The sequence below is a fragment of the Lycium ferocissimum genome, chromosome 5, assembly GCF_029784015.1.
Source record: "Lycium ferocissimum isolate CSIRO_LF1 chromosome 5, AGI_CSIRO_Lferr_CH_V1, whole genome shotgun sequence".
Lineage (NCBI taxonomy): Eukaryota > Viridiplantae > Streptophyta > Magnoliopsida > Solanales > Solanaceae > Lycium > Lycium ferocissimum.
Genome location: NC_081346.1, coordinates 17,659,701 through 17,685,752, shown reverse-complemented (window position 1 = coordinate 17,685,752; position 26,052 = coordinate 17,659,701). Strand labels below are relative to the sequence as shown.

Sequence of the window (26,052 nt, the reverse complement as noted above, 5' to 3'; positions counted from 1 at the left end):
CTATGTTACTCATAGTTTAATGATAAATAGTACTCCAGTACCTTCGACAATCGTATAAAAAGTGTCAGATAATTGGCCCAGAAGAAGAAAAAAAAATCAAGAGATCCACAACGTAAAAGAGAGAATTGCAACAGCAATGTACAAACAAAAACAAAAAACAGCAATTTTCACTAGTAATATTGTTATCTTGACTCGAAGCTAAATTTACGAGTCGTTCACGGTATTCTCTTTTTCTTTTTAGCCGTGCAGATTATACGACAAGCAAAATAAGAAAGGGACCACTGACCAACAAGGGTTGTGGTGTTGTGGTTGGTACTATTTCTATCCTTAATCAAGATGCTCGAGTTAGCCTTTTCGCTTTGACACTAGAAATACTATTATTAGTGAGTCTTTGCCCATCAATATGGGATCACCGACACAATCCGGTTAGTACCAACACGAGATCGGACACATGATAGGAAACCAAAAACCAAAAAAAAAAAAAAAAAAAAAAAAAAAAGGACCACTGTGATAGTGAGATGTATACATAGTGTTTTACTCCTAACTATAATTTACCTGATCCAAATTTAAATTTGTCCTACCAGTAAACTTAGAGTACCAAATAATTAAACATAAAATAAATTGAAGGAAGTGATGGGACGGCTAATAAGGACGGTAAGCTTATTTAACTTTAGATTCAGAACTATACATATTCCATTAGGACTCTTAAACGTTGTTATATTTTGGCCACACTGACAAATTCGCTATAGAAGGGAATAGTTATGTCTTTTATGGAGAAGGTGACGATAGGATAGAGATCATCTAGGACAGGTTTTCAACATTTTGCCGGTGGCCGTATTAGGCCGAAACTGAAAAGCCCGCAGGCAGGCTGGCCGGCCCCTGAGAATCTTTAGTGCATTCCCTAAGCCAAGGAAAAGAGTGTGATTAACAAATTAACATGGCATCACAAGAATGCCTTCCATGACGCTAGTTTCTATATTTGTATTTGTAATATATTATCCATGTTTTTAAAATTAAATACTAATACATCTTATATTGTAAAAACCTACATCAATATAATGGCTTAGTTATAGATGAACTACAAGATACGCAGGGTTATAGTAGTTATAGATGCACCCTCTATTTTTTTTAATAATAATTTAGTTACAAATATACCTTATGTATTTTAAATTCAAACACTTACCCCATTATATGAAAATCCTAGCTACACAAACATAATAATGTTATTCCCTTTTATTTTAAAAAACCCCATTATATGAAAATCCTACACAAACATTATAATGTCATTCCCTTTTATAAGAAAAATATTTGAACCTCGTTTATAATGGAAATCCTACACCAAAATGAACGATCCTCCAACCAAGTAAATTTATGAAAAGTTAATTGGAAAAATAACTACGCAAACTAGAATAAAAATGGAAAAAATGCATAATAAATATTATAATTAAAATTGGCAAATAATTCACGTGGTTAACGTACAAGAAAGTTATTACTGATTATCGGTATAAATGATTTGTGGGTCATTTCTAATTTTGGAGTTTGAAAGATACATGTTTCCAAAACATGCTAATCATCTCTTTTAATTAAAGGTGTGAATATTTTTTCTTATAAAATTGGATACATATCTTAGTAGTTGTATTTTAACACACCTAATTACGGATATATCTTATATCTTTTAAAATCAAGCACTTAACACCTTAGTAAAATAAAAATATCACTCAAGTTAAAACTTGTGCTAATATTTTCATAGTATAGAGGTGTAAGTGTTTGATTTTAGAATGCTTTATAGCTAAATTGTTACACTTGTCTAGGATTTTTCATGATATAGAGAATGTAAGTGTTTGATTTTAAAAACATAAACTGTATTTATAACCAAGTCATTATGTTTATGTACAATTTATATTGTATAGGAAGTTTAAATATTTGATTTTAAAAATGAGGGTTATATTTATAATCGAGTATCTTTATAGTTTTGGGATCTCCATAATATAAAAAGGTGTAATCATTTAATTTTGAAATACATAGTACATTTATAAGTGAGGGTTATATTTATAACTGAGTCATTATATTTTTTGGATTTCCATAATATAAAAGGGTGTAAATATTTAATTTTGAAATACAAGGTACATTTATAAGTGAATTATGTTAACGAGTGTTTAGTGCCAGCGACTATTTCCTTACAAAACTCTTTTTTCCTTCTTTACTCCCTTCACGCTTTTTTCAAACAATAATATCGACTTCTTGTATGAGAAGAGGCGGATTTGGATTTAAAATTTATGACTTCTCAACGATGACAAATTGTTACTTACTAAAAAGAAAAAGAGAGAAAAAATAAAGGCTTGGTCCAAGGGGAATCAAACCCTCATTAGGAGGGCCACAATTAACCAGAAACGAATTTAGGATTTCGAGAGGATGGGTTCACCATTGCTTCATCTAAGTATATATTATTATTTTTTTGCCTTCTGGGACTCGGATAATTAGAAATAAAGAAAAAAGGTAATTTGATCTAATATAAGAAAGGAAAATGTTTTTGTCTTTTGTGTAATTAGAACTAAAGAAGGAAAAGGGTTTAGAATAATATAAAAAAGGAAAGTTAAAGGCTGCCAGAAAAGAAAAAAAAAAGTGCAGGAAGTCAGGTTTGATCTCCCAACCTTGAGGAATTAAACCAATACCTAACCAGTGCTCCACTTGACCTAGTTTGATCATGTATTCCTTCAGTTAATATCAGATATATTTTCAAAATTATACACATGATATATTAAGTTTAATCGAGTGACCATGGATTCACGTGACCCATATTTTGTACATAAATTCGCCTTTGGCCACAACGCTCAAGAAGGTTCGAGTTCTACCACAGAACCAACAACTAGCTTTATTATTGAGTTCCCAACTAATATTTGTTATATGTTTAATGGGCTTCTCAATATAAATATATGACATGTGCAAAAGTTACTGGTTTCCGAGAACTTACACCCAATTAGCTAGATCTGCCCTTAAGTATAAGTTTAGACTATCTCAGAGTGAAAGCAATACAGTCAAACATCTCTATAATTGTCATTCGTTATAACATCATTTCACTATAACGGTCTGATTTTCTCCGGAACCGATTTTTGCTTATCTATAACGGGATTCTACCTATAACAACAGTGACATTCTTTATAGCAATACACTCTTTGTAAAATTACCTCTCTATAACTACGTATTTATACGGAAATTCTACCTACATATGACAACCCCAATGTTAATAGTGAAAATTTAGAACTTGTTGAGGATGTTGGTAGTGTATCATCACTTATAGCCCAAATCTCATCTCATAGCACCAATCAAGAAATGGATGCTACCACTTATATGGAGTTTGACGCAACACTTTAAATCCTTGAAACTTACATTGATGAAGAGACTATTACATAAGTGATTTGAGTGGAAGAACAAGAGACAATGGATGCAGAAGGTGACAACGGAAGTGTTGATGAAGAGCCTCAACCTAGTCCTACTTGGGGAGAGATAGAAGAGTCAATTGCTAAGCTCTTAGGCAGCTTTAAGGGAAAGCTATTGGATTCCTTTTTGAAGAAAATTTAAACAAAATTCTTCGTCAATTCAAGCGTTATATTATCACTAAGAGACAGGAATTTATGAAACAACCTACAATTATAGAATTCTTACGTCAAACTTGAAATATTTAAATTCTTAATTAAATTTAAAGGCATATGTTTCTTAAATTTAAATTCTTAATCAGTATGGTACAACTAGTTATGAATTTATTAGTAATTTATTAGCCTTTTTAATTTTTAATTAATGAGATATGAAAATCAATTGAGATTTTAAAATTAATAAGTATATTGTTTTCAAATATAATTACTTGCGTACTTTTGTTTATAACACCTAATGGAGATCTAAATATCAAATGTCAGTATAAATACATAACATCACCTTAGTATGACAGCAGTGAAATTTTCGGTTAAACGCTGCCATTACAGACAGGTTTGACTGTATTTCATATTCCAAAAAGTTATCTTTTTCTTCCATCTCCTTCTTTGAATCTTTTCTTGGGAGAAATCGACAAATTTCTACTTTTCAATTTGTTAATTAAATTTTAACCACGATTTTAAAAGTATTTCGTATTTAGCCACATAACAATTTTTAAATATCATATACTAGAGTTTGGAACATTTACAAGTGAAATTTCATCACACTTTATTGGAGTTTCTGTACTTTTAAAGGTGAAATTGCAACCCAATTTTTAAAGATTTTAGCGCAATTTTTAGAGTAAGGTTTGTTCGAATTCCAGGACTCAGTCACGGAGCTTGTAGATGTTGTAACATTCTTTCATTCATAGTATCTCTTTTGAACTCTTTGTAACATTATTTCATTCATAGTATCTCTTTTGACCTCTAGGACGACAAGAGGGGTTGCTTAGATGGTAAGCACTCCCATCTCTAACTAGAAGATTATGGGTTCGAGTCATCAAGGGAGCAAAAAGGGAAAACTCCTTAGGGGAGGGTTATAAAAAACCTCAGGACACAATCATGGAATTTCAAATTTGTAGAAGTTGAAACTCTTGCTATCTTCTTGAGTTCAAAAGAGTTATCATGAGTGAAATAAGTACGTAACTTTATAATTATTTCACTCAAGGTGATTATTTTAATCTCCATAAAAAATCGATGAAATTTAGGCCTTTATGAGCTTAAATCCATGAATCGGTCCTCGAGTTTGAACCTTTATAAATTCAAACTCCATGAATAATTCCTCGAGTTTCAAACCTTAAAAAAATTTCAGATTCCAGAATAATTTTTCAAGCATCATATATTGAAGTTCCGTATTTGTATTTTAGCTAAGAGTAATTTTATCCAAATGTTGTTACGTATAAAAAGGTGACTATTTTCGAAACGTGACGATAGTTTTCCTTATTTACAAAACATAAAGAATAATTACAAAACTTGATAGTGTATGAATAATGTATGAAGTCAAGTATATTGAGTCCAGAAAATTTTATTTTTTCTCTGCAGAGTGTATGATTAGTGTATGAATACAGTACGCATATTTCATCTACACAAATTTTTGGATTTGCAATTTACAAATTAACTGGTGTTATCTTGGTTTAATCAACTTGCTCTCCCCTTGCAAAGTCGATGAGAATTACAGCATGAGTAGGAAAAGATTATTTTATTGCAATTTGCTTCTCAGAAAAGAAAAGGAAAATACTTCACTAATCATACGACACATTGACAATATTCTGTTGTGAGTGCAATTGTGCGAGAGAGTTTATTCTCTTTCTAGTGTTGGTTGGCTCTACGGTGGCTTTCAAGACCATTAGCGGTTGGAATCGGGTGTTGGAATGGGTTTTTTTGGTAGAATGTGTATATGTATAGGTATTGTAATGTTATGCTTTGTAAATAAAAAAATATCGTCACGTTTCGTAAATATTTTTCCTAAATATGTATATATATGTAAATTACCCTATTTAAAATGGTGATTAAACTTTGATTGTCGACCGAAAAAACTGGCCATCCCACCTAATTTTTCTGTCTTGTATTTTCTTTCAAAATCTGCTGCTAGCTGGGTTTAAAAATGATATGGGCCGTGGCTTAATTCATAATCTTCAAAGCCCAATTGTCGCGTCTTCGAGTTTAACCACCATCAATCGGGCAATTCGCAGAATTGCCCCTTCTTTGGTGCTTTTAAATTTTACCCTCATTTGAAATCTTTAAAACTTTGCCCTTCTATTAACACCCATAGGTTTCGAGTTCGAACCCACGCGCGAATAAAATTTTAAAAAAAAAATTCGCAAGGCAAGTTTAAATTTATTTATCTTGCGGACCCAGATACTTTTTGTTAAGGAAATACCAAAGTTATGCGGGACCCGCAGATACTTATGCAATAGGCGGAGACTTGGCGTAAGTATGCGGGTCCGCATAACTTTGATAATTCCTTCACAAAGTTATCTCGGGTCCCAAGATAAAAGTTTGCCCATTAAAAGTATGCCCCCCCAAGATAACTTTGTGAAGGAATTATCAAAGTTATCGGACCGCATACTTATGCCTTATGGGAGACTTAGCATAAGTATCTTGAGTTCGTCTATAACTTTGATAATTCCTTCACAAAGTTATCGAATTCCAGAGCATAAAAGTTTGCCCATTAACTTATGCTGATGGGGGCATACTTATGCCTTATGAGCAAACTTTGTCTTGAAGCATATATATGTATTTTTTTTTTTAACCACTTCAACTGTGTTAGAACAGAGTTACAAACATCCAGACAAACCTATGTAAATATTGAATCAGTGATGTACTTAATTTCTTTTTCAATTCCCACATAATATCTTCCTGATGCCTTCAAATATGTACACTCTTTAGAATCTAAACAAAGCAGATCACTTCAAGTCCATATTTGAGAGCCAATTAATCCTTAAAGCATCTTTATAAACCACGAGCTTTTTTTGGTCCAAAACCACAGTTATGAGTAAACTACCAGTTTGCCTTATAAGGCAAAGTTTAAATTTTGTATGCCCCCTCCGGCAGACTTTTAGTTATGTTTAACTAAAAGTCTGTGGAGGGGGCGTTTACTGTGAGGGCGGACGACATTTAGTTATCGGATCCCGCATAACTTTAACTTTTTCTCAAAGATTGTATCTTGGATCCGCATACACTCCCCCGATCCGCCTTTGCGAAATTATTTTTTTATTTTATGCTCGAGCGGGGTTCGAACCCGTAACTTCATGTATTCGCTCATCTTTCCAAGAAAGGGCAAAATTTAAAGACCACAAATATGAAGGGCAAAATTTAAAGATCACAAATTTGAGGGGCAAAATTTAAAGACCACCCCAAACGAAGGGCAATCCGTGCAAAAAAATGCCATCAATCTTACCGAAGTCTATCCGATTTCGCGCAATATCTCTCCCCGCCACTGGTGCTTCTGTCACTCCCTCTGCAAAATCATCTCTTCGAATCATCCATTTTTCAAATGCATGATGTTCCTTTCACTCTCACTGCTTCCCAATTCATTAGCCTCCTTCTCCACCTTTGCATTCACTGTCCCAAAAATTCACAGCTTTTCCAGGCAGTCCATTCGATTTAAGGTCCATGCCTTCCTAAACAAACCACTGGACTCGAACTCTAATCAACCATCCGTGGTTCTCGATAGTCTCAGAGTCCTCGAATGGGACAAACTATGCGATTCCGTAGCTTCTTTTGCTGGCACTTCATTAGGCAAAGAAGCTCTCAAGGTTAATAATTAACTTCACGTCTATTTCCTTTTGATTTAATCGTCAAAAACACACCTAAACTAACACCTTTTCGCGAGTTTCATATCTCAGCTATTCATTGTTCCATTTACCTACCTAAGTTATCACTTCTTTTGTATTAAAACACACCTCGATGCTAAGTTGGCCTTCATGTCGATTGATTTTAATTATTTGGCCAGCTCAGCATCAAGGTGTTATACCTCAATTACTCATTGTTCCATTTACCTACCTAAAGTATCACTCCTTTTGTATTAAAGCACATCTTTATGCTGAGTTGGTCTTCCTTGGCTTATTGTTGATTGATTTTAATTATTTGGCCAGCTCAGCATCGAGGTGTTTTAATATAAAGGGAGTGATAGTTTAGGTAGGTAAAAGGAATAATGAATAGTTGAGGTGCGAAACTCGCGAAAAAGTGATAGCTTCGGTGTGTTGTTTTACCATTAACTCCTTCCTTTTTCATTTTCCTTCTGTTTGCATGACTAATAAATCAATTACTTCTTGTTTTTCACATACAATAGCTCATCCGCGTACAAATCACATTTCTATATGTGTAACACGTGTGTGAGTATATATTCATGTGTAATATACATAATAATAAAGGATTCTCAAAGGAATTGTGGTGTAGGAACAACTAGGGTACTTGAATCAAACATTTGAAGATAGTCTCGGACTCTTAGAAGAAACCAATGCTGCTGTGGAGATGAATAAGTTCGGTGCCATGGTGGACTTTAACGGCATTGATATTGAGCTGGTAGGTTCTTAACTTCGTTCATTGACCCCGTGGTGTACTGGTTTGTTTGAACCTTTAATTTGTTTCTTCATAAATCAGAACAAACTATCTGGGGAAACTCATTGTAGTTCAAGTTCCTGCTTAAATTGCGAGTGCTGCAGAATAGTGTTATATGTTTCTCTAATGTTGTTGAAGGTCAAAACTGCCATACAAATTGCACGCAGAGGTTTTCCTGTCAGTGGGACTGAAGCAATGAACGTTGTATCACTACTGCAGTTTGTGGAAATGTTGCAGTCAAATGTCAAAGCCGCAATCACGCAAGATGCAGAATGGTATCAGCGCTTTATGCCTCTCACAGAAATGGTAATATATTTGTGGTAACAATGAACTTGTCAGCAATTATATATGGTGCGTTTGTCTCCAATTATTTTCTATATTTACTGCAGATTATGGAACTAACCATAAGCAGATCACTAGTGAGCTTCATACAAAAACTAGTTGATGATGATGGTTCCGTCAAGGATTCTGCGGTCTGTCCTCACTTTGATGAATCGCCTTGATATTTCTGCACTTTTAAATGTTTTTAAAGCTCATCAGAGGCAGTAGCACAAGACACTTCCTTGACATTTTGTTCTGCATCTTCTATCACACATGCATTGACTCTGTTATTTTCTGTTGTTATATTTTACTTTATTAGTCTTATTTGTATACTTTATGGTTTTAGAGCTCCGCGTTGAAACAATCTCGTGATCAAGTTCGCCTTCTTGAAAGAAAGGTAGATTGCATTCTTCCTCCTAATTGACTGTACTTCAGCAAAATCGGTGGTTATTACTTATCAGAAACTTCTAACCCCTAGAATATATTTTCTTTAGGAAATATCTTTTATATACAGTTTGCAAATTTTTTGTGAGCCAGTGTATATTTATGCTCTTGTCTGTCATGTATTGTGTATCTGTTCATAGGTGTGACCTCTTTAGTCATATTAAATTTTAAAATCAAAGGCTAGTTTGTGACTATATAATCATGTTGCGTGCATACTCTTAAAATGATGGGCTTAATGTTAATTCTTTTACTTTTACGAAAGAAAGTTAGTAAGTTGTCGCATATCTGAGCTGACAGCCTTAACATTCGACAGAAAATGGGGATACTGGAGGTTGTAAATCCATTCTTCCAGCCTGTAGGTTGTTACCTAGGCATATGCCTTTCATATCTAGAATCCCTTATTCCAGTTTGAATTGTTATCAGATTCATCACTTTATGGAGAAAATTAATACTTCCTACCGTGCAATGCGGCTGATGCGAGTTTGATCTATTGTCTCTGGGTATGTATTAGGCATGGTAATAAAGTTCGGTTCTCCTTTGGCATGAGAATGTCTAGAAAATGATACAAGGACTGCAGGAATTATCTATTTGGATATCTTTAGTAGAAGCAGCAATTCGTACAAATGTCAGGAACCATTTTCCTATTTGTTGTATTTCTGTTAGGGGAATTCCCACATTGCTGACTGGCGTGAGATTGACTGTTCCTTCGATGTGTTATGCGTGACACTTTCTGCTTGGAATTAACGCATTGCATTCTCTTGTATCTTCAGTTATACCAGTTGATGGAGAGCATAATCAGGAACGGAATGGAAGAAGCATCTTCTATGGTAATCCGTCTTTTGTCCTATTCATTCAGTTCCAACTGTACAACTTTATGTCACTTTGATAACCAACTTGCTTTCCACATATTATTAAGAAACGTAAGCTCTGAATGTGGTAATGAAACAAAACAGTTTCTCTACCTGAGAGTGACCTTAACAGTTGGATGAGGTACCTTTCTGGCTTTATCATAGCACCTGGTGAACCTGATATATTTACTCAGGAAGTGAGTGAAATTGATGGCAGATGGTGCATTAGATCAGGATTTAATCAGCGAACGAGCTTTGAGGGGCTACTATTGTCCAGGTGTGTTAGCATCTTGAAATTTCCTACTTATTGGGGCTTAAGGAAATAACTCCGTATAATGTTTGTAGATTTTGTTTTGTGTCATTTTCTGTCCCCATCTTAAAAGCTCTAGTAGTTGGTGCCATCTTAAATTAGGAATTGACATGAGCAAAGAATTACTGCTTCGAGTAAATTCCACAATTCATGAGGAACATGTCAGAAGCACTGTTGCTGAAATTGAGTTTGAATAGTTCATTACTCCATTAGCTTCCTGCAGGAATTCCATAGTTTTATGGCTTAGTGATTCTACTTTTGTGGTTGATATTTTGAAAATGAAAAAGGTGCATAACTGCATATAGATAGGACTTCTTGAAACCCTCTGATATGGCATTATCGAGTGACCAATTCAAAAATAGTTCTAATTCTTTGAACAACTGTTTGATAGCTTATACATTTGCTTAAAAGGCTGAATGAATCCTTTTTACAAGTTGAAGACGAGCTATTAGGAAACTATTGGAATTGCATTCGATCAGCTATATAAAATTTGATCCTGTTAAAAAAAGTTGGCCAATTAGATTGTTTTAGGTACTCCACAAGTGCACCAAAAATAGCATGATATTTTCAATGGGGGATGAGATGCTTTACTCCTTCAAAATCTATTTCTTCAACTCCTAATTATTTTGGTTTACTTTTTTCAAAAGGTAAGTATTATTGATTTAGAAAGAAGAAAAAGTCTGCCCTGACTTCCTATAAAAGAGTTTCTATGAACTGTAACAGGGTTTCATTGATGTAAAAAAAGTGCTGTGACCAAAATTGTTGTGGGATTACTTTCTGAGATATATGGCCGTAGGGCCTAACTCAACCCCAAAAGCTAGCTCATGAGGGGAGAATTGGCCAAGTCCATATAAGGAGACCTCTAGCCCGTTCCCCCATCAATGTGGGAATCTAACCCACTCTAACTGCAAGCCCAGACCGTCAACTGGAGTGTGGACAATATAACAGTGGGGACCAAATAGGGACTGACTCAGCTCTGAATACATGTAAGATATGACCCTTGGGCCTAACTCAATCCCAAAAGCTAGCTCATGAGGGGAGGATTGCCCCAGTCCATGTATGGAGACCGATAGCCCATGCGCAACCAATGTGAGAATCTAACCCACTCCAATATTCCAAGCCTCATCTCTCTTTTTGCTAATGTTTCTTGTCCTGCTCCAGAAAGGATTATTCACTTGTCCAGGAGGCATATCCAAGTGAATTCCCCTTTAATGAAGCATCATATGTCACTGTCCTGATGCACTTTCAAACTAACACATTTCCCCTAGTTGGATACTCGGCAAGCACCAGCTAGTGTGCTGAGATTTCTTTCCCTCAAATTGTATGCATACATTGCAATGCTCTTGTCTGCTCCAAGAAGGTTGATATTGAGTGCTGTAGACTCCCAAAGAGCCCCCTTTGGGAAGTCCAACATTTCCTTTTAAAGAAAGATTTTGTGATGCATTTAAATGGAGAGTTTCCATTTCCAGCAGCCTTTCATCTCCGTGTGATTCTCTTAACAAGTTGGTTATACATTATTGGATATATGTGAATACATATATTTCACTTATTTTATTTAAAAAAAAAAAAAAAACTATGGTTCCCCTCTGTTAGCCTGACATTCATCCTTATCATATTCAAATATTGCTTTCTTGGCACTTGGGCCATGTAATATACTAATAGCATACAATTTTTGTGGAAAGAAAAATGCTGCTAGATCACCATGGATAAGTTTGGCATTATTCATGTCATTAATGCTTCACCTGTATAGTACTATTCATCATCTCTGAGCTGTGATAGTCGATTTCAGTGCTTCAGGTACTGGAAGTGTTGTAGAACCTCTCTCAGCAGTTCCATTGAATGATGCACTCCAGCAAGCCAAGGCATCTGTGTCAAAGGCTGAGGCTGATGTGCTTCTGAAGATAACACAGAAGGTTTGCTTAACTTATACCCACCCATCCCCCTGTTGTCTTACACGGAAATTAACCAGTGGCTTTTTATTTCTATGCAGATGCAAGAAGAAATTGATTACATAGAAAGCATTTTCAGCGTGATGGTTAGGCTGGATGTGGTATGTTCTATTACTTTACATTATAACTTTCTTCTACCTCTAATTATCTCGTTTCTAATTATGTTTTCTTCTGTATCTGTATGTTATTTAAGAGACAGGATCTATATATTTATTTGTACAATATATGATGCCCAAAATGAGCTTCACATCGTGGGAGATAGATTCTGACATGGGTTTATAAGGCTCTGGATCCTACACTACTAGCAACTTCAGCTTAAACTTTTTTGTTAAGCAAGAATGAGATCTAGTTGGGTGAACAAGTATGGAATACTATAAGTTGTTTAGTGGCTGGAGTTGGGGCACCCAACAATGATCCTCTTATACCTTACTGATTGGAGTACTAATTTTTGGAGCAGATATGCTATGCCCATTGTGACTGTTGCCATTTCATTTATAAAATGTCAGATTATGACTGGTAACATCTGAATAATTAAAAGTTCCTAGAAATACTTACTGTTCCGCGTTGTTCATATATATAATTGTTTCTCCAACTCAGAGCCTTAACAAATTCAAAGATGTACGACATTGCCGTTTGGGGCGTGCTCTAATTTAATGCTCTTTGATCTATTATTTTAAGTAGAACACTGTTCACAAATTGACCATTTATGGGATTTATTTGATGTCCCTTATATTAAGTGTTTATTTTATTTTGTTACTGACGCTGTTCATTTTTCATTGTTATTCCCATATCCACAGATCAATGCGAGAGCACGATATAGTCTTGCATTTGGAGGCTCTTGTCCAGATTTATTTTTGCAACAAGAAAAGGATAGCTTTGTAGCTACTGATGCTTCATTTGAGGCAAGAACCTCAGTGGCATTGCATCCAGCACGGAGGAAATGGACAGTGTATCTGCCGAAAGCTTATCATCCTTTATTACTACAAAAGCATCAGCAGGCTCTACAGAAGGCCATGAAAGATGTCAAGAATGCTAATGCGGTAAGTTGCTCTGCATATCACATGCATATGGAACACATAAAGCTGTTAGATTCTCCTAGCATTTCACAGGCTCCCTCTTATAGCCCGTCTTTGAAATATGGACAGACTGCAACCTAATCTGATGGGTACTTGCATCAGGCAATCTCTCTTCAGAGTGGTTTTTAATTTATTAGAAAAAAAAGATTATTCATAAGTTTCCTACATGAATCTCCTGCCATTTTAGTTGGAAGCTAAAAGAGTTCCGATATTATAGCCGAGTTCCATGGAGTATATAAAGTTTTTCTATTAAAAAATTCATTTAGTTATCATCATTTCTTTTGTTCTGTTGGACCTCTTTTTGGATTTAAGAATGACTCCTAGTTACTTGTATAAGTGGTTAAGATCTAGTAAGATGGTGCTGTTAGTCTTTCCGCTTTTTCGTTTTGTAACCTTTGCAAAAGCTTTTGTAGGTTTCATGTACCTGACTAGCTCATATGCATGGAAGCTGAATTACTACTATGTACGAGTCGGGTGTGGTTGTGGATTCTTTAAAGGTGGGATATGGCTTTTAGTAAAGCCTGTTCCACTTCCATCTCTGTTCCAATTAATATATTATAGAGCCACCTTAGAGTAGACCTTCCTTGACCAATTAATGCAACCTGTTTAGTTGATAATGTCTGAGGGTAAGGTTGGTGAGAATTCCTAGAAGTGCCAAGTGGATCTCAGTGGATTATTTTTTATTTTCCTCTTCCTTCTATTCCTTTAATAGTTATAGGTTTGATAGAGAACTTTAAGAAAGTTTAGTTGGGACAATAAATTGTTAAAGACTCTATACTGCTACTACTGGGAACAATAGTTTATAGGCCTTACTAGAATTGCCAATCTAGAGATGCCATAGCGATGCATCATAACAGCTGTTAGATGCCATGCAATGCTTCAAATAGACATTCTTCCCTATTCTATCAGATGCCGGCTTCATTTGCTGTATTCTCATAACAATTTGATTCTCATCATCGTGATAACTTTGCAGTGATATGCTCCTAGTTGAATTACTTTGAGTTCACTAACAGTTCAGTTGGTCTTTTGTGTATAGGAAATTAGGAGGAGGAGGAAGCAACAGGGAGAAAATACTACTTTGAGAAAAGAAACCAGTGTGAATTTAGAGGCCTTGGAAGCAAAGGTTTTTTTTTAAACGTGATCACTGAATTTGATTGTGAATGCAAAATTTCCATTGTAGATGAATGAGGTACTTTTTACCTGTCGACTTCAGGTTGCTAAGTTGAAAGAGGAACCCCCTGTTCCTGTTGACATATATCTTGCTCACAACACTCGAGTTTTGGTTATAACTGGTCCAAATACTGGGGGTAAAACCATTTGCTTGAAGACTGTGGGTTTGGCTGCTTTGATGGCAAAATCTGGTCAGCACAAGTACTATATATTATACTTTGTTCATCAAGTCAACAATTCACAAAATGAAAACTTTCCTCTGCCTCAATAGATCTACTAGACATTATATAATTTTTTTTTTGATGACAAGGGAACCCGCAGCCGCTACCCTTTGGGTGCGCACAGGGTAAACGCCGCTCCTGTGCAAGACATTATATAATAAAACATCAAAAGTCAACAGTTAACAATATCCTATACAAAGAGGTAAATGAGTACCTATCAAAAAACAGAAAAGAGAGGTAGTTTTATTTTCCCAAGGTAAGTTACAGCTAATTTTGTTATAACTTCCATTTTTTTATTCAATGCCGGTAAACTTTACCCCCTAAACTTAACCCCCTCAGACTAGTTAAAGCCTATTTGATCTCTTTTGGTATGGGAAATAGTCATTCAAGACCAATATTGTCCAACTCTGAAACATGATTAAACTTCTTTTCTTCGGTTATTACTCTTGCTGCCATAATTCATTCCTTAATTTCAGTTTGCTCTCTTCAGCAGGACCATCAATAAAGCCAACTTTAACTGGGGTATAAAAATTGTATCCATGCCTTACATCCAAGTCCATCTTTGTTTCTCTGCCTTGATATTATCCTATTGTTGAATTAGCATTTCTGCCAAATGATTATTGACAGTTTTTCCTGGCTATGTTTCTCGTCCCTCCATAAATCACACACTACCTATACAAACAAGACTCGTCCTCCATTTAAACTTGCAACCTCACAACTTCTTTTTAAAGTTTTCTATAAAGGTGGTGTCCGAGCTAAATAAAATGCCTCAGCTTTTCCACTAAGTAAATGCATCCTCCCACCAGTACAAGGTTTGGGTAACCCTGCTACGAAAAGGCTTAGGCAGATGCGAAGAAAATCACCTACCTATTGGGATCGCAGCCTGGGTTTCCCATGATCTTCGTTCCATCTTTTTTGATGTTAGGTCTCACCTCTGGGTCTTCATATCACACTTTATTGGAACTACCTAAGGTCTATTTGAAAATCATGTTCGACAATGATAAAGTCGCTAATCACATAAAGCTTTCTCAGTACAATTTGGAGGTATAATGAGAAAAGGAAATAATGAAGGAGATCGCTTAGCAGAATTATGTAATCGCACTTAGATTATGGTGATATAATAATTGCTGGTGCCCAAATTGTGGTTGATACTATAACTTCTGCTACGCACATCTGAAAGAAAATATATCTATATGAATAAACTTTTTATAGCTGGTCATATAACTTATGCCATATTACTGTCGGGAACCTCAAGCACTAATGCATAAGCCTCAACTCAAAACCAACTCTTAATGGAGGTGACATTATTGTTCTTTTAGCTAGAAAGCGGTTGAACTTGAATACCCCTGAGTTGGGATTAGTGTTGATTATTCACTCGGAAAACACTACTAAGAATTTTTTTTTTGGCGGTGGGGGGGCAATGTATTCAGAACTAAGAAAATGTGACAAAAGAAGAGGCTGCTTTGTCAAATTATTATCTATTTACTTTTTGCTATGTTGTTTCAACTTTATCATTACCATTACTTCTTCTTTGTCATCCTAAGGGTTTCTGTTTTCACTTATTCAAGAGGCGCTTATTCAGTAAGCATATTAGTAGGTAGTATGCTTTCTAAGAACACAAGCTGTAGGTGATGCGCTAAAGTACTTGTATTTGTGTAATCTTATATTGAAGTGCAGAACTTTAAACGTTGGACTAGATTTGCAGGTCTTTATGTGTTAGCATCAGAATCAGTGAAGATCCCTTGGTTTGATTTTGTATTTGCTGATATTGGTGATGAACAGTCCTTATCCCAATCACTGTCTACCTTCTCGGGGCATCTGAAACAAATTAGTGTAAGTTAAATGAAGTTCCCTATGGAATTTTTGGCTTCTTTTTACTAGCCTGACATGATGTGGCCAAGTAGATTTGTAACTTCTTACACTTTTCCTTGATGATGAACATTTGAAGCCATTTATAATCAAGGAATTATATTGTACATGTATAAAGGCCCTTTTTCCATTTAAATATCGACCACCATCCTGGTATATGGTTCCTCTAGTGTAGGATCTATAGGTCTGGTTTATTGCAGCTCTAATTCCAGGATCTATACACACATAGTAGTAATGCAAAGAAAGTGGCAGCATCTGCTTAAGTACTCGTGTTACATTACATCAACCTGCTATTTTCTAAATCAAGAGGGAGAGAGGAAGGATTGATTTTGTTTGTTTGAACTCTCAGGTAATTGTTAACTACAGACAATCCCGAGTGTGGATAAATGAGGAGGCTTCTGTAGTGCGTAGACATTTGTTAAATTCGCTTTTGAACATGAATGGAGAAATTAAACTTTTGCTTGCGTGCTACATTTCATATGGTCTTTTAGGTGTTATATGAAAGAGAAATGAGAGGCTAAGTTGCTATCAGGTGAAGAAAACGGGACGGAAGACATTTTAGGTATTGAAGACAAAATTGTACCAAGCAGTAGCGTAATTGGCCTTCTAGGCCAATTACTGACGATGACAGAGGAACAACTAATATTGCTAGCCATAGGATGGTGTGATTGGAACAAAGCAAAAATTTATAGGATTAATATGAGCTAAACTATTTCATATGTGAATATTATACCTGCTTTATTAGATCAATTCTGGCATAGGATGTTTAGTATTTTGGAAGCAAAAGATTTTAACATGAATCTGCTGATTTAAGAGTCAAAATTGGCAATGACGAAAGTGAAGACCTAGTCAAGATAGTACGTGTGGAAGGTAGATTCATATTTGAAATGGTATGAGCTTAATCAAGGAAGGTGCATTAGACCTCCTATTGACAAAAGGGATGGTACAAGAAATGAATAGGAAGTGTCAAAGAGGAGGGTCCAAAGTTACAACAGATATGACTGTCTGTGCTCCGTCTTTTTGAGTTTCATTTACGTAGTTCAACATTTTGAGGTTCAAGTTGATCGCACTTGTCATCATTTTCAATATGGTGATTCAAGGACTTCTCTTTTTAAGAAAAAAGAACACTTTAGATTTTAGAAAGTTATAATGAACGGAAGCGAAGTTGGTAGTTTCGGCTGCAAAAACGGCAGCTTTTGAACACCTATATGCAGAACTAGAGGACAAAGGCGGGGATAAGAAGTTGTTCAGGCTAGCCAAGGTAAGGGAGAGGAAGGCATGGGATCTGGATCAAGTAAAGTGCGTTAAGGAAGAGGATGGCAAAGTATTGGTGGAGGATGCTCTCATTAAACGGAGATGGCAGTCATACTTCCATAAACTCTTGAATGAAGAAGGCGACAGAGACATTGTGTTGGGAGATTTGAAGTACTCTGAGAGATGTCGCGATTTTGGGTATTGTAGGAGTATAAAGGTAGAGGAGGTTCAGGGTGTTATTCGTAAGATGCGTAGAGGAAGAGCGACCGGGCCTGACGAGATTCCTCGGGAGTTTTGGAAGAGTGCAGGCAGGGCAGGTTTGGAGTGGCTGACTAGATTGTTTAATGTCATTTTTAAGACGACGAAGATGCCCGAGGAATGAAGGTGAAGTATGATGGTTCCTTTGTACAAGAACAAGGGCGACATTCAGGTTGCAACAACTATAGAGGTATCAAGCTGCTAAGTCACACTATGAAAGTGTGGGAAAGGGTGGTGGAGATGAGGGTGAGGAGAGGCGTGTCCATTTCAGAGAACCAGTTTGGATTCATGCTGGGGAGCTCGACTACAAAAGCCATTCATCTTGTGAAGAGGCGGTGGAAAGTATAGGGAGATGAAGAGAGACTTACACATGGTTTTCATCGACTAGAAAAGGCTTACGACAAAGTGCCAAGAGAGATTTTATGGAGATGTTTGGAGGTTAGAGGTGTACCTGTGGTGTACATTAGGACAATCAAGGACATGTATGAAGGAGCCAAAACCAGGGTAAGGATAGTGGGAAGAGACTCGGAACACTTCCCAGTGGAGATGGGGTTGCATCAGGGATCAACTCTTAGTCCTTTTTTATTTGCCTTGGTGATGGATGGTTTGACGTGACAAATTCAAGGTGAGGTGCCATGGTGCATGTTATTCGCGGATGACATAGTCCTGATTGACGAGACCCGCAACGGAGTGAATGTTTAAGCCGGGAGGTTTGGAGACGAGCTCACAAGGCCCTAAAGGATTCAAGTTGAGTAGGATCAAGACAGAGTACATGGAGTGCAAGTTCAGTGACGTGACACATGAGGCTGGCGTGGAAGTGAGGCTTGGAACCGTGCCATAAAAAAAAAAAAGGAAGTTTCAAGTATCTTGGGTCTATTGTACAAGGAGATGGGGATATTGACGATGATGTCACACATCGTATTCGTGCAGGGTGGATGAAATGGAGGCTCGCTTCAGGAGTGTTGTGTGATAAGAAGGTGCCACCAAAGCTTAAAGGCAACTTGTACAAAGTAGTAGCGAGACCGACTTTGTTGTATGGGGTGGAGTGCTGGGCAGTCAGGAACTCGCACGTCCAAAAGATGAAAGTTGCGGAAATAAGAATGTTGCGATGGATGTGTAGGCACACCAGGAGAGATAGGGTTAGGAATGAAGATATCCGAGACAAGGTGGGAGTGACATTGGCGGAGGACAAGATGCGGGAAGCGCGGTTGAGATGGTTTGGGCATGTGAAGAGGAGAGATACAGATGCCCCAGTGAGGAGGTGTGAGAGGTTGGCTATGGACGGTTTCAGAAGAGGTAGAGGTTGGTCGAAGAAGTATTGGCGGGAGGTGCTTAGACAGGACATGGCGCAGTTCCAGTTTATGCGAGGACATGACCTTAGATAGGAGGCTATGGTAGAAGGCTAGTAGGCAGTCCCACGTACCCCGTCGTACTAGTAGTTGCAGTTTCGATCTTCATTTTCTTGTCCTTTGATTCTTGCAACTATATGTTGTTTCTTGTACCACAATTATCGTATTTATCTGTGGTCGCTCGCTTCTTTTTCTCGGGGATCGCTTTATCATGGCTTTTGTCGCTTTCGTTAGTTTCATCTCCGTATTGCTTTGAACTGTTTGTGCTTATCTAGCCTTTTCTCGTCATGTTTTCTCTTGAGCCGAGAGTCTTTCAGAAACAGCCCCTCTATCTTCCGAGATGCGGGTAAGCTCTGCGTACACTTTACCCTCCCCAGACCCCACGCCGTGGGATTTCACTAGGTATGTTGTTGTTGTTGTTGTCGTTATAATGATATAAGTGTCAGTATCAGAATTTAAAATATTCGAAGGTGTTTGATATCTTAGGAGCATGTTAGTCTGTCGAAGGTATCTAGGTTGAATGAACTGGGAAAAAAGGTGAAAATATTAGATAATAACTTTGGGTAAATAGTGAACATCCCTGGATAGAGCTGACAGTGAAAACAGATTATATGTTGGACGCCATAAAGAAGATAATACTTAGCTGACTGGCTTGTGATATTTAAGTTGTAACAATGCAGATTCGAATTGCCTAAGCATTCTGTATTGCTACTGGGTATACTTACTGAATCAGTTGATATAGTTATAAGATAATGTTATAATATGTTGTTTCTGCTTTCTAGGAATTCTTTAGCATTCGGCACATGAGACCTGTTGTAGCAGGCTATCAGCTGCCTTGATGGATTGATTTAGCGGAATTTAGCTCATTATTACTTCAATGGTTTTATGAGATGCTAGATCTTTGTCCAATATTAGATTATTTGTTGTCCATGATGCTTGATGATTTTGCGAAAAGAATTCAGGAATGCTTGACTCCCTTTTCAAATGCTCTATTCGCTTTTCTTTTCCTAAGATCTTCCTTTTCCCAAGGTCAATATTCAAACTAATTTTATGAAATTTTGAGGTCGAATTTTTCATGTAAAATGTAACATAAGCTTAAACTTATTGTTACCATTCTTGATCAAAGATGAATCCAATTCAGTGCATTTTTTAGTTGAACTCTTGAATGTGTCTCTAATGATATCATTGACAGTTATTCTCTGGCTACAGTCAAAGTCTTTGGTGTTAAAGTGTTCCTTTTAGATCCAAATGCTAATTTTATATAATTTGTTTTCCAAATCTGCAGAAAATCCGGTCTCACTCAACAGACATGTCACTTGTGCTATTAGATGAAGTATGTACTTGGACCTTCAGCATTTGTTCATTTGTTCTCCAGAAACACAGCCATATGTTGCTATGAACAAGTGAAATTATGCATAAGAATGGACATTTTCCTTCATAAAGACCATGGTATGTGTTCTTCATGTCGTAGGTAGGGGCAGGGACAAATCCTCTAGAAGGAGCTGCACTTGGGATGTCATTACTGGAATCTTCTGCAGAATCTGGGAGTTTGTTGACTATAGCTACAACACATCATGGAGAACTTAAAACCCTTAAATACAGGTGCTCAATACTAAGTATGGAACTTTTATATGAGACAAAAGGCGTACCTCCTCTAACATCATGGTGCTACAATGTACTTGACAGCAATCAGGCCTTTGAAAATGCATGTATGGAGTTTGATGAAATGAAGTTGAAACCAACTTATAGGATTCTATGGGGAATACCAGGTTGTCCTTGTATCTATGTGGTAGTTTCTTGATTAGCTTGTAGTTTCTTACCTGATGACTGATTATAGGATGTCATGTTACTTTTTGTGGCAAAAAGAAGAGAAGAAATGATATTTCTTGCTTGGGCCTAAAAAGAAAAACATACCTCTTTGGTCCCAGATCAAATATTGCAGGGCACAATCTCAATTTCACAAAGTATTCTTGAAATGCAGTTTTCCTATTTATTGTACTTTTCAAAACCTTTGAACTTTCAATCATTAACAGATATTCCCCAGATAACCTGTTTAGAGCTCATTGTAGAAATATTACCAAGTAAAACCATGGTATATTCTGTATCAACTTGTACACTATGATTTTTTAAATCACCATGTGTTTTGGGATTGCACCATTCTGTACAAATAAAAATGCAGATATTCTATGATCAGTTCTTTATTGTGGTTTAAAATCAGAATTGTAAATACTCACTCCTCATTCTAAAACTGCACCCACTTGGTAGTTGCAGAGTCAAGAGCTTTCTTGTTTCACTGTGATATTTCCATTGTTTTTTTTTGTATTTGGGCTTTGGTGTATGTGCTTAAAGTTTCTTATTATACAGTTTTCACATCTTCAGAATTCAAATTAATAGACATAAGAACCGAGACTGGGTTAAGCCCATGTACTCCTTGTCCAGTTATCTTTTTATGTTGGCTGGGGTACTATAAGGATACCTGCTTATTATATTATCAATTGACAGATTTCGGAGGATACTCTCTCCATTCATGGCACAATTCAAAACCTCAATAGATAGTTTTTGGTGCTTTGACGTTTTCTTATCATCACGTGATCATAGAATTGAGGTTTTCGGTAGTATCTTATTTTCAGGCTTCTCCAACTGCAGGACGGTCAAATGCAATCAATATAGCCGAAAGGCTCGGGATACCTGATGTTATTGTGCACAAGGCTCGTGAACTTTACGGAGCTGCTAGTGCAGAAATCAACGAGGTACTTGAATATGGTACCATTAACTTTTGTATTCAGGCTTTTGAGACTTGTAATTGATAAAAGATTTGCATGGCATGTTACTAGTCAGCCTTATATTGCCAATGTGCATATATGCTTAAATTTTTATTCTATATATAGATGGCTTACCAATATCCTGGATTTATTGACCCTCCATAGAAATATCTGTACTAAGAAATTGCTGATCTTTCTCATGATATGCTTTAGTGCTAGAATTGTGCACAAGAAAAGTATTTATGTTAAACACAGTGCAAGTCCTTATGACATCATATTTGCGCATCTGAACATGCCCGAAGTCTATTTTTATTTAGCACTTCAATTTGTATTGACTAGCAGGTGCTTTTCTCAGATGTTTAGTTAACTTTGTAATGCAGGTTATACTTGAAATGGAGAGATATAAGCAAAACTTTCACGAGCAAGTTCGTGAATCACAAAATCTTTTGAAGTGAGGATCCTTTGCTTAACTTAGCTGAATTGGCATGACATTTCATCCAGAAAGCAACCTCCACTTTAATGCTGAATTCCATATAGCCTCAGAAATCACTAAAATAGGTCTATCCTCCCTTATGCAGTGGTTTTGGTCGTTGAAACTATTTCAAGATTGATTTTTGTTCCATTATAGATCTCAATCTTCTTTGCATAGGTAGGTGTTTAGCATGAGGATCCAACCAAATCAAGGAGAAAAATGTTAAAAGGGGAAATAAATCACGGCTCTCTATGACTATCAGATAACTCATCCCTTGGTACTGGTTAGCCTAATACTAGTTGGCCCCTACCTGAACCTAAGAAGCTAGAGTGAGAGAAGTGTGCGTGTGGATAGATAAAAAGGGAAGACATAGGGTGGTAGAAGGTAATTGAAAAAGGATAACAATGGTAACTCTCACCTGCAAAAGCAGGGAAATAGTGACAAAACTCTGGCTGGTTCTGCAGAAGCAGAGAGCAAATCATGAAAGTTATGATAGTGATGGAAGTAGTTGGTGGTAGTTGGTGGAATGCTTAGACCGGTGCAGATTTGATGGAAAAGGTTTGAGGTTGAGCTTGACTTATGTCTATGTTAGATATGATGATGGTGGCTGGAAAATTTTGTGAAAGCAGTTCTAATCAATGCAATTACCACAAATGCTCTATTGCGTTTTACATTTAATTAGTTTCACCATCTTGAAATGAAATAAGGAAGACAGAGTGAAGGAAAGAGATAGAAAGCCAAGGAAAGTAAATGAATTGTGTCTGATGTTGGCGAGTATGGCGTTCCTGTCCGGTTTGTGCCAGTGGCTCTTGCAAGCACAACCTTTACTTCATTAGTGATAGATTCATATCCTTCAATGCTTCAATGGATGAATAATACTTAATACCATTGCATCCTTATTTCATATCATTGAGGATTAGAAAGAAACAAAGAGTTTGGTCAGTATCATTGACTCTCTTCAAATTTTATCCACAAGAAAAATAATCTCCTCTACTTTCCATCTGAGATACCAAACGAGGAGAACAGGTTTAATACTTCCAGAAGGGAGGAAACTCCATCAACCCCTCCATTCCTCGTCCTTCCCTTTTCCTTATTTTAGGCTTTCCTTTTCGCAGAGGCAGACAAGGGGAAAAGGAAGGGGCGGGATGTTGGTCGTACCTTGACCCTCTACTTGCACTAAGTGGATCTCTCTGCTCCCTTGATTTTGACTTACATGTACATAGTGAGAAATGGAGAATACACATTTCGTAATGAGAAATTTCTTTAACATGGAGTTGCTTCTTTATTGCACTTCCTCACCATCTTATTATATATGACGGTATTTGATTGCAGAAGAAACGTATAACGGTTGGGAACTGGAACAAGATTAAACCTTTAAGGATGCAAATGATTGTTGGTTGTCAGTCCCAATCCCTCGGTTTCTGGATTGGAAGGGAGTTCCATGTACATATTGACACATCACTCTAGATGTTAATTTGACTAATTGCATTAGTGAGGTGATAGTGGAAGAACAATGTTGTTTATGCTTAAAATTTAAAAAGCTAGTTTGATTGGAAGACATCATGTCAAATTTCAGGTTCTGAAACTTCCTCTTATAAATGAAAATTTGAAACTTCCAAAATTGGAAAGTAATGTAAATTGGCAAAGGAAGTAACTTCAGCTGATTGGGATCTCCGCTGGTCATTTACGATTTGAGAAGTTTGCGATCATTTAGAAGATTTCACATTTCATTTTTCTAGGGATTGTTTTTTCCTAGGCTGGGGTGAGGACCTTCCCTGGACCCAACTAACGGGGTTACGGGGATGCTTTTGTGCACCGGGCTGCCCTGCCCTTTAGCCTTCTGCTCTTTTCTTCTTACAGTACACTGACTATCGCAAATTAAACTTTCTAACATGCGTTTGTGCTCTCTCGATTTGGTTTAGGCTCACCAAAGGTCTCCATCACAAGTTGCTTATTGCCAGAAAAAATGTGAAAGAACACAGCATTAGTGAAAGATACAGGAAAGTACAGGAAATATCTGAGGCAGCAGCAGCAGCACGATCTTCAATTCAGAAGAGAGCACGGCACTATCGTGCAATTACGAGTCAACCATCCCAGAAAATATTGGGAAGTAATGGACACACACCAGCTATGAAGAGTGAAGCTAGAGAGGAAAAAAGTGAAATTGCGGAAGCAACTAATGTTGTGGACTCCGCCAGTACATCCAGGCTACCTGTTTCAAGTAACACAATTTTTTTTCTCTTTTTTGTGGTGATCATTGATTGCTTGTCAACATTTAGATAGCTTATAGTTTTATATGTATCCTTTATTTTACTTGGATCAGATATCCACTATTGTTGGTAATGATCTGTTTTTCCTATGCTGCAGAGAAGGGGAAACTTCCTGGTATTGGTGACTCGGTTCTTGTTCCTTCACTTAACAAGCAAGCTTCAGTCCTAAAAGTGGATCCTGTTAGAGAAGAACTATTGGTACAAGCTGGTAACATGAAGCTTAAGCTTAAACTAACAGATGTATTGACTTGAGAGGTTCCTGGGCCAGGTGAGTTTTTCATATTTCTCTCCTGCAGTAAGAAGTATCCTTGGGACTGGCACTTGAACCCAGTTTCTTGCCACCTGCATTTGGTATGACAAAACAGTAAACTTGTTAAACGTAGAGTAAGAATGGTTGATGGGTATATTTTCTTATTCTAATGGAGTAATAAATTAGTGTAATAAACTGGGGATATATTTGTATAGCCTGAGCATATATCCAGTTACCCGGGAGGCATCGCATGCTATTTGACTAGGTACTTTTACCGCTGAGATCTGGCACAGGAGGAAAGGGTCTCAGAGTAATTCAGCTGCGCCACTTTCACGATGTTTTGGCATTTTAAAGGGAGGCCTGGAGTAGGAGGTTCCATAAGAGAATATGTTCTATGTTAGTAAGCAATGACAATTTTCAGTAAGTGCATGTACATGCGAGGAAGCAAGGGTGGACACGGGATTTGAAGTTTATGGGTTCCTACGGTGACATCAAGTTCATACTATACGGTTGATATATATATATATATATATATATATATATATATTAAATTCTTAATATTTATACAAGGTCCTGACAAAAGTTACTGGGCTCATGTGAACATGCCATTCATTTCGCAATAAGAAACTTTTCCACATAGAGGTTTCAGCTACTTAAAGCGAGAGTGCATCCAAAAATTCGAGAAGAGTGCTCGGCCTTGGTTGAAACAATTATAGGTGTCAATGGACCGATTTCACTAGCGGTGTCAACACTGTAGATCTGCCCCTGTGAGGAAGTGTAGCAGCCCAAATGTGGAACTTTCTCGAGGGTGCTCTCTGGGAGATGCTAACATTATGGGGAAACTTCTGATTGCTCCTTGTTCAGTAGTTAATTATTGGTAAGAGTTTGCCGGTTTTGATAAAGTCAACTGTTAGATTTTGAATGACACTATTTATCAATTTATTTGAACTAGGTTTCCTAATTGCCTTGGTTAGTGTGTATTTATTTGAACTGACTGCAGCCTAAGAGCGTGAAGTCCTCACATGCAGTACCTTAGGTTTTTACTTAAATTAGCTAATTGTTCATGAACCTAATGCCTCATGGACGAGTGTCATTATTAGGGTTGCTGCTCGTCAGGCAAAACAATCTTAAAAAATAAAGACCGTAAGTATATGCCCCCTGCCCTGCATCCATAATGTGAGACTTGGAGCATACGCTGTGTA

At 36.8% G+C, this 26,052-nt stretch overlaps 1 protein-coding gene across 6 annotated transcripts; it reads left to right on the top strand.

The window, feature by feature from the left end:
* The first annotated feature begins 6,909 nt into the window (after nt 1–6,909).
* Nucleotides 6,910–25,823, top strand: LOC132056304 (uncharacterized). Of its 6 annotated transcripts, none has more exons than XM_059448437.1 (20): nt 6,910–7,222; nt 7,866–7,991; nt 8,166–8,333; nt 8,417–8,500; nt 8,695–8,745; nt 9,563–9,619; nt 9,835–9,917; nt 11,740–11,863; nt 11,941–12,000; nt 12,697–12,939; nt 14,012–14,098; nt 14,189–14,336; nt 16,072–16,199; nt 20,382–20,429; nt 20,568–20,865; nt 21,743–21,846; nt 22,239–22,309; nt 24,253–24,551; nt 24,698–24,868; nt 25,608–25,823. In XM_059448437.1, the coding sequence occupies exons 1-19, from the start codon at nt 6,965–6,967 to the stop codon at nt 24,850–24,852; spliced, it is 2,592 nt and encodes an 863-aa protein (XP_059304420.1). In that variant the 5' UTR covers nt 6,910–6,964; the 3' UTR covers nt 24,853–24,868; nt 25,608–25,823. The 6 variants fall into 6 exon arrangements, with proteins under 6 accessions (XP_059304420.1, XP_059304419.1, XP_059304422.1 ...); XM_059448436.1 differs by lacking the exon at nt 25,608–25,823 and adding an exon at nt 25,144–25,449; XM_059448439.1 differs by lacking the exon at nt 25,608–25,823 and having other exon boundaries at nt 20,568–20,698; nt 20,783–20,865; nt 24,698–25,116.
* Nucleotides 25,824–26,052: the final 229 nt, after the last annotated feature.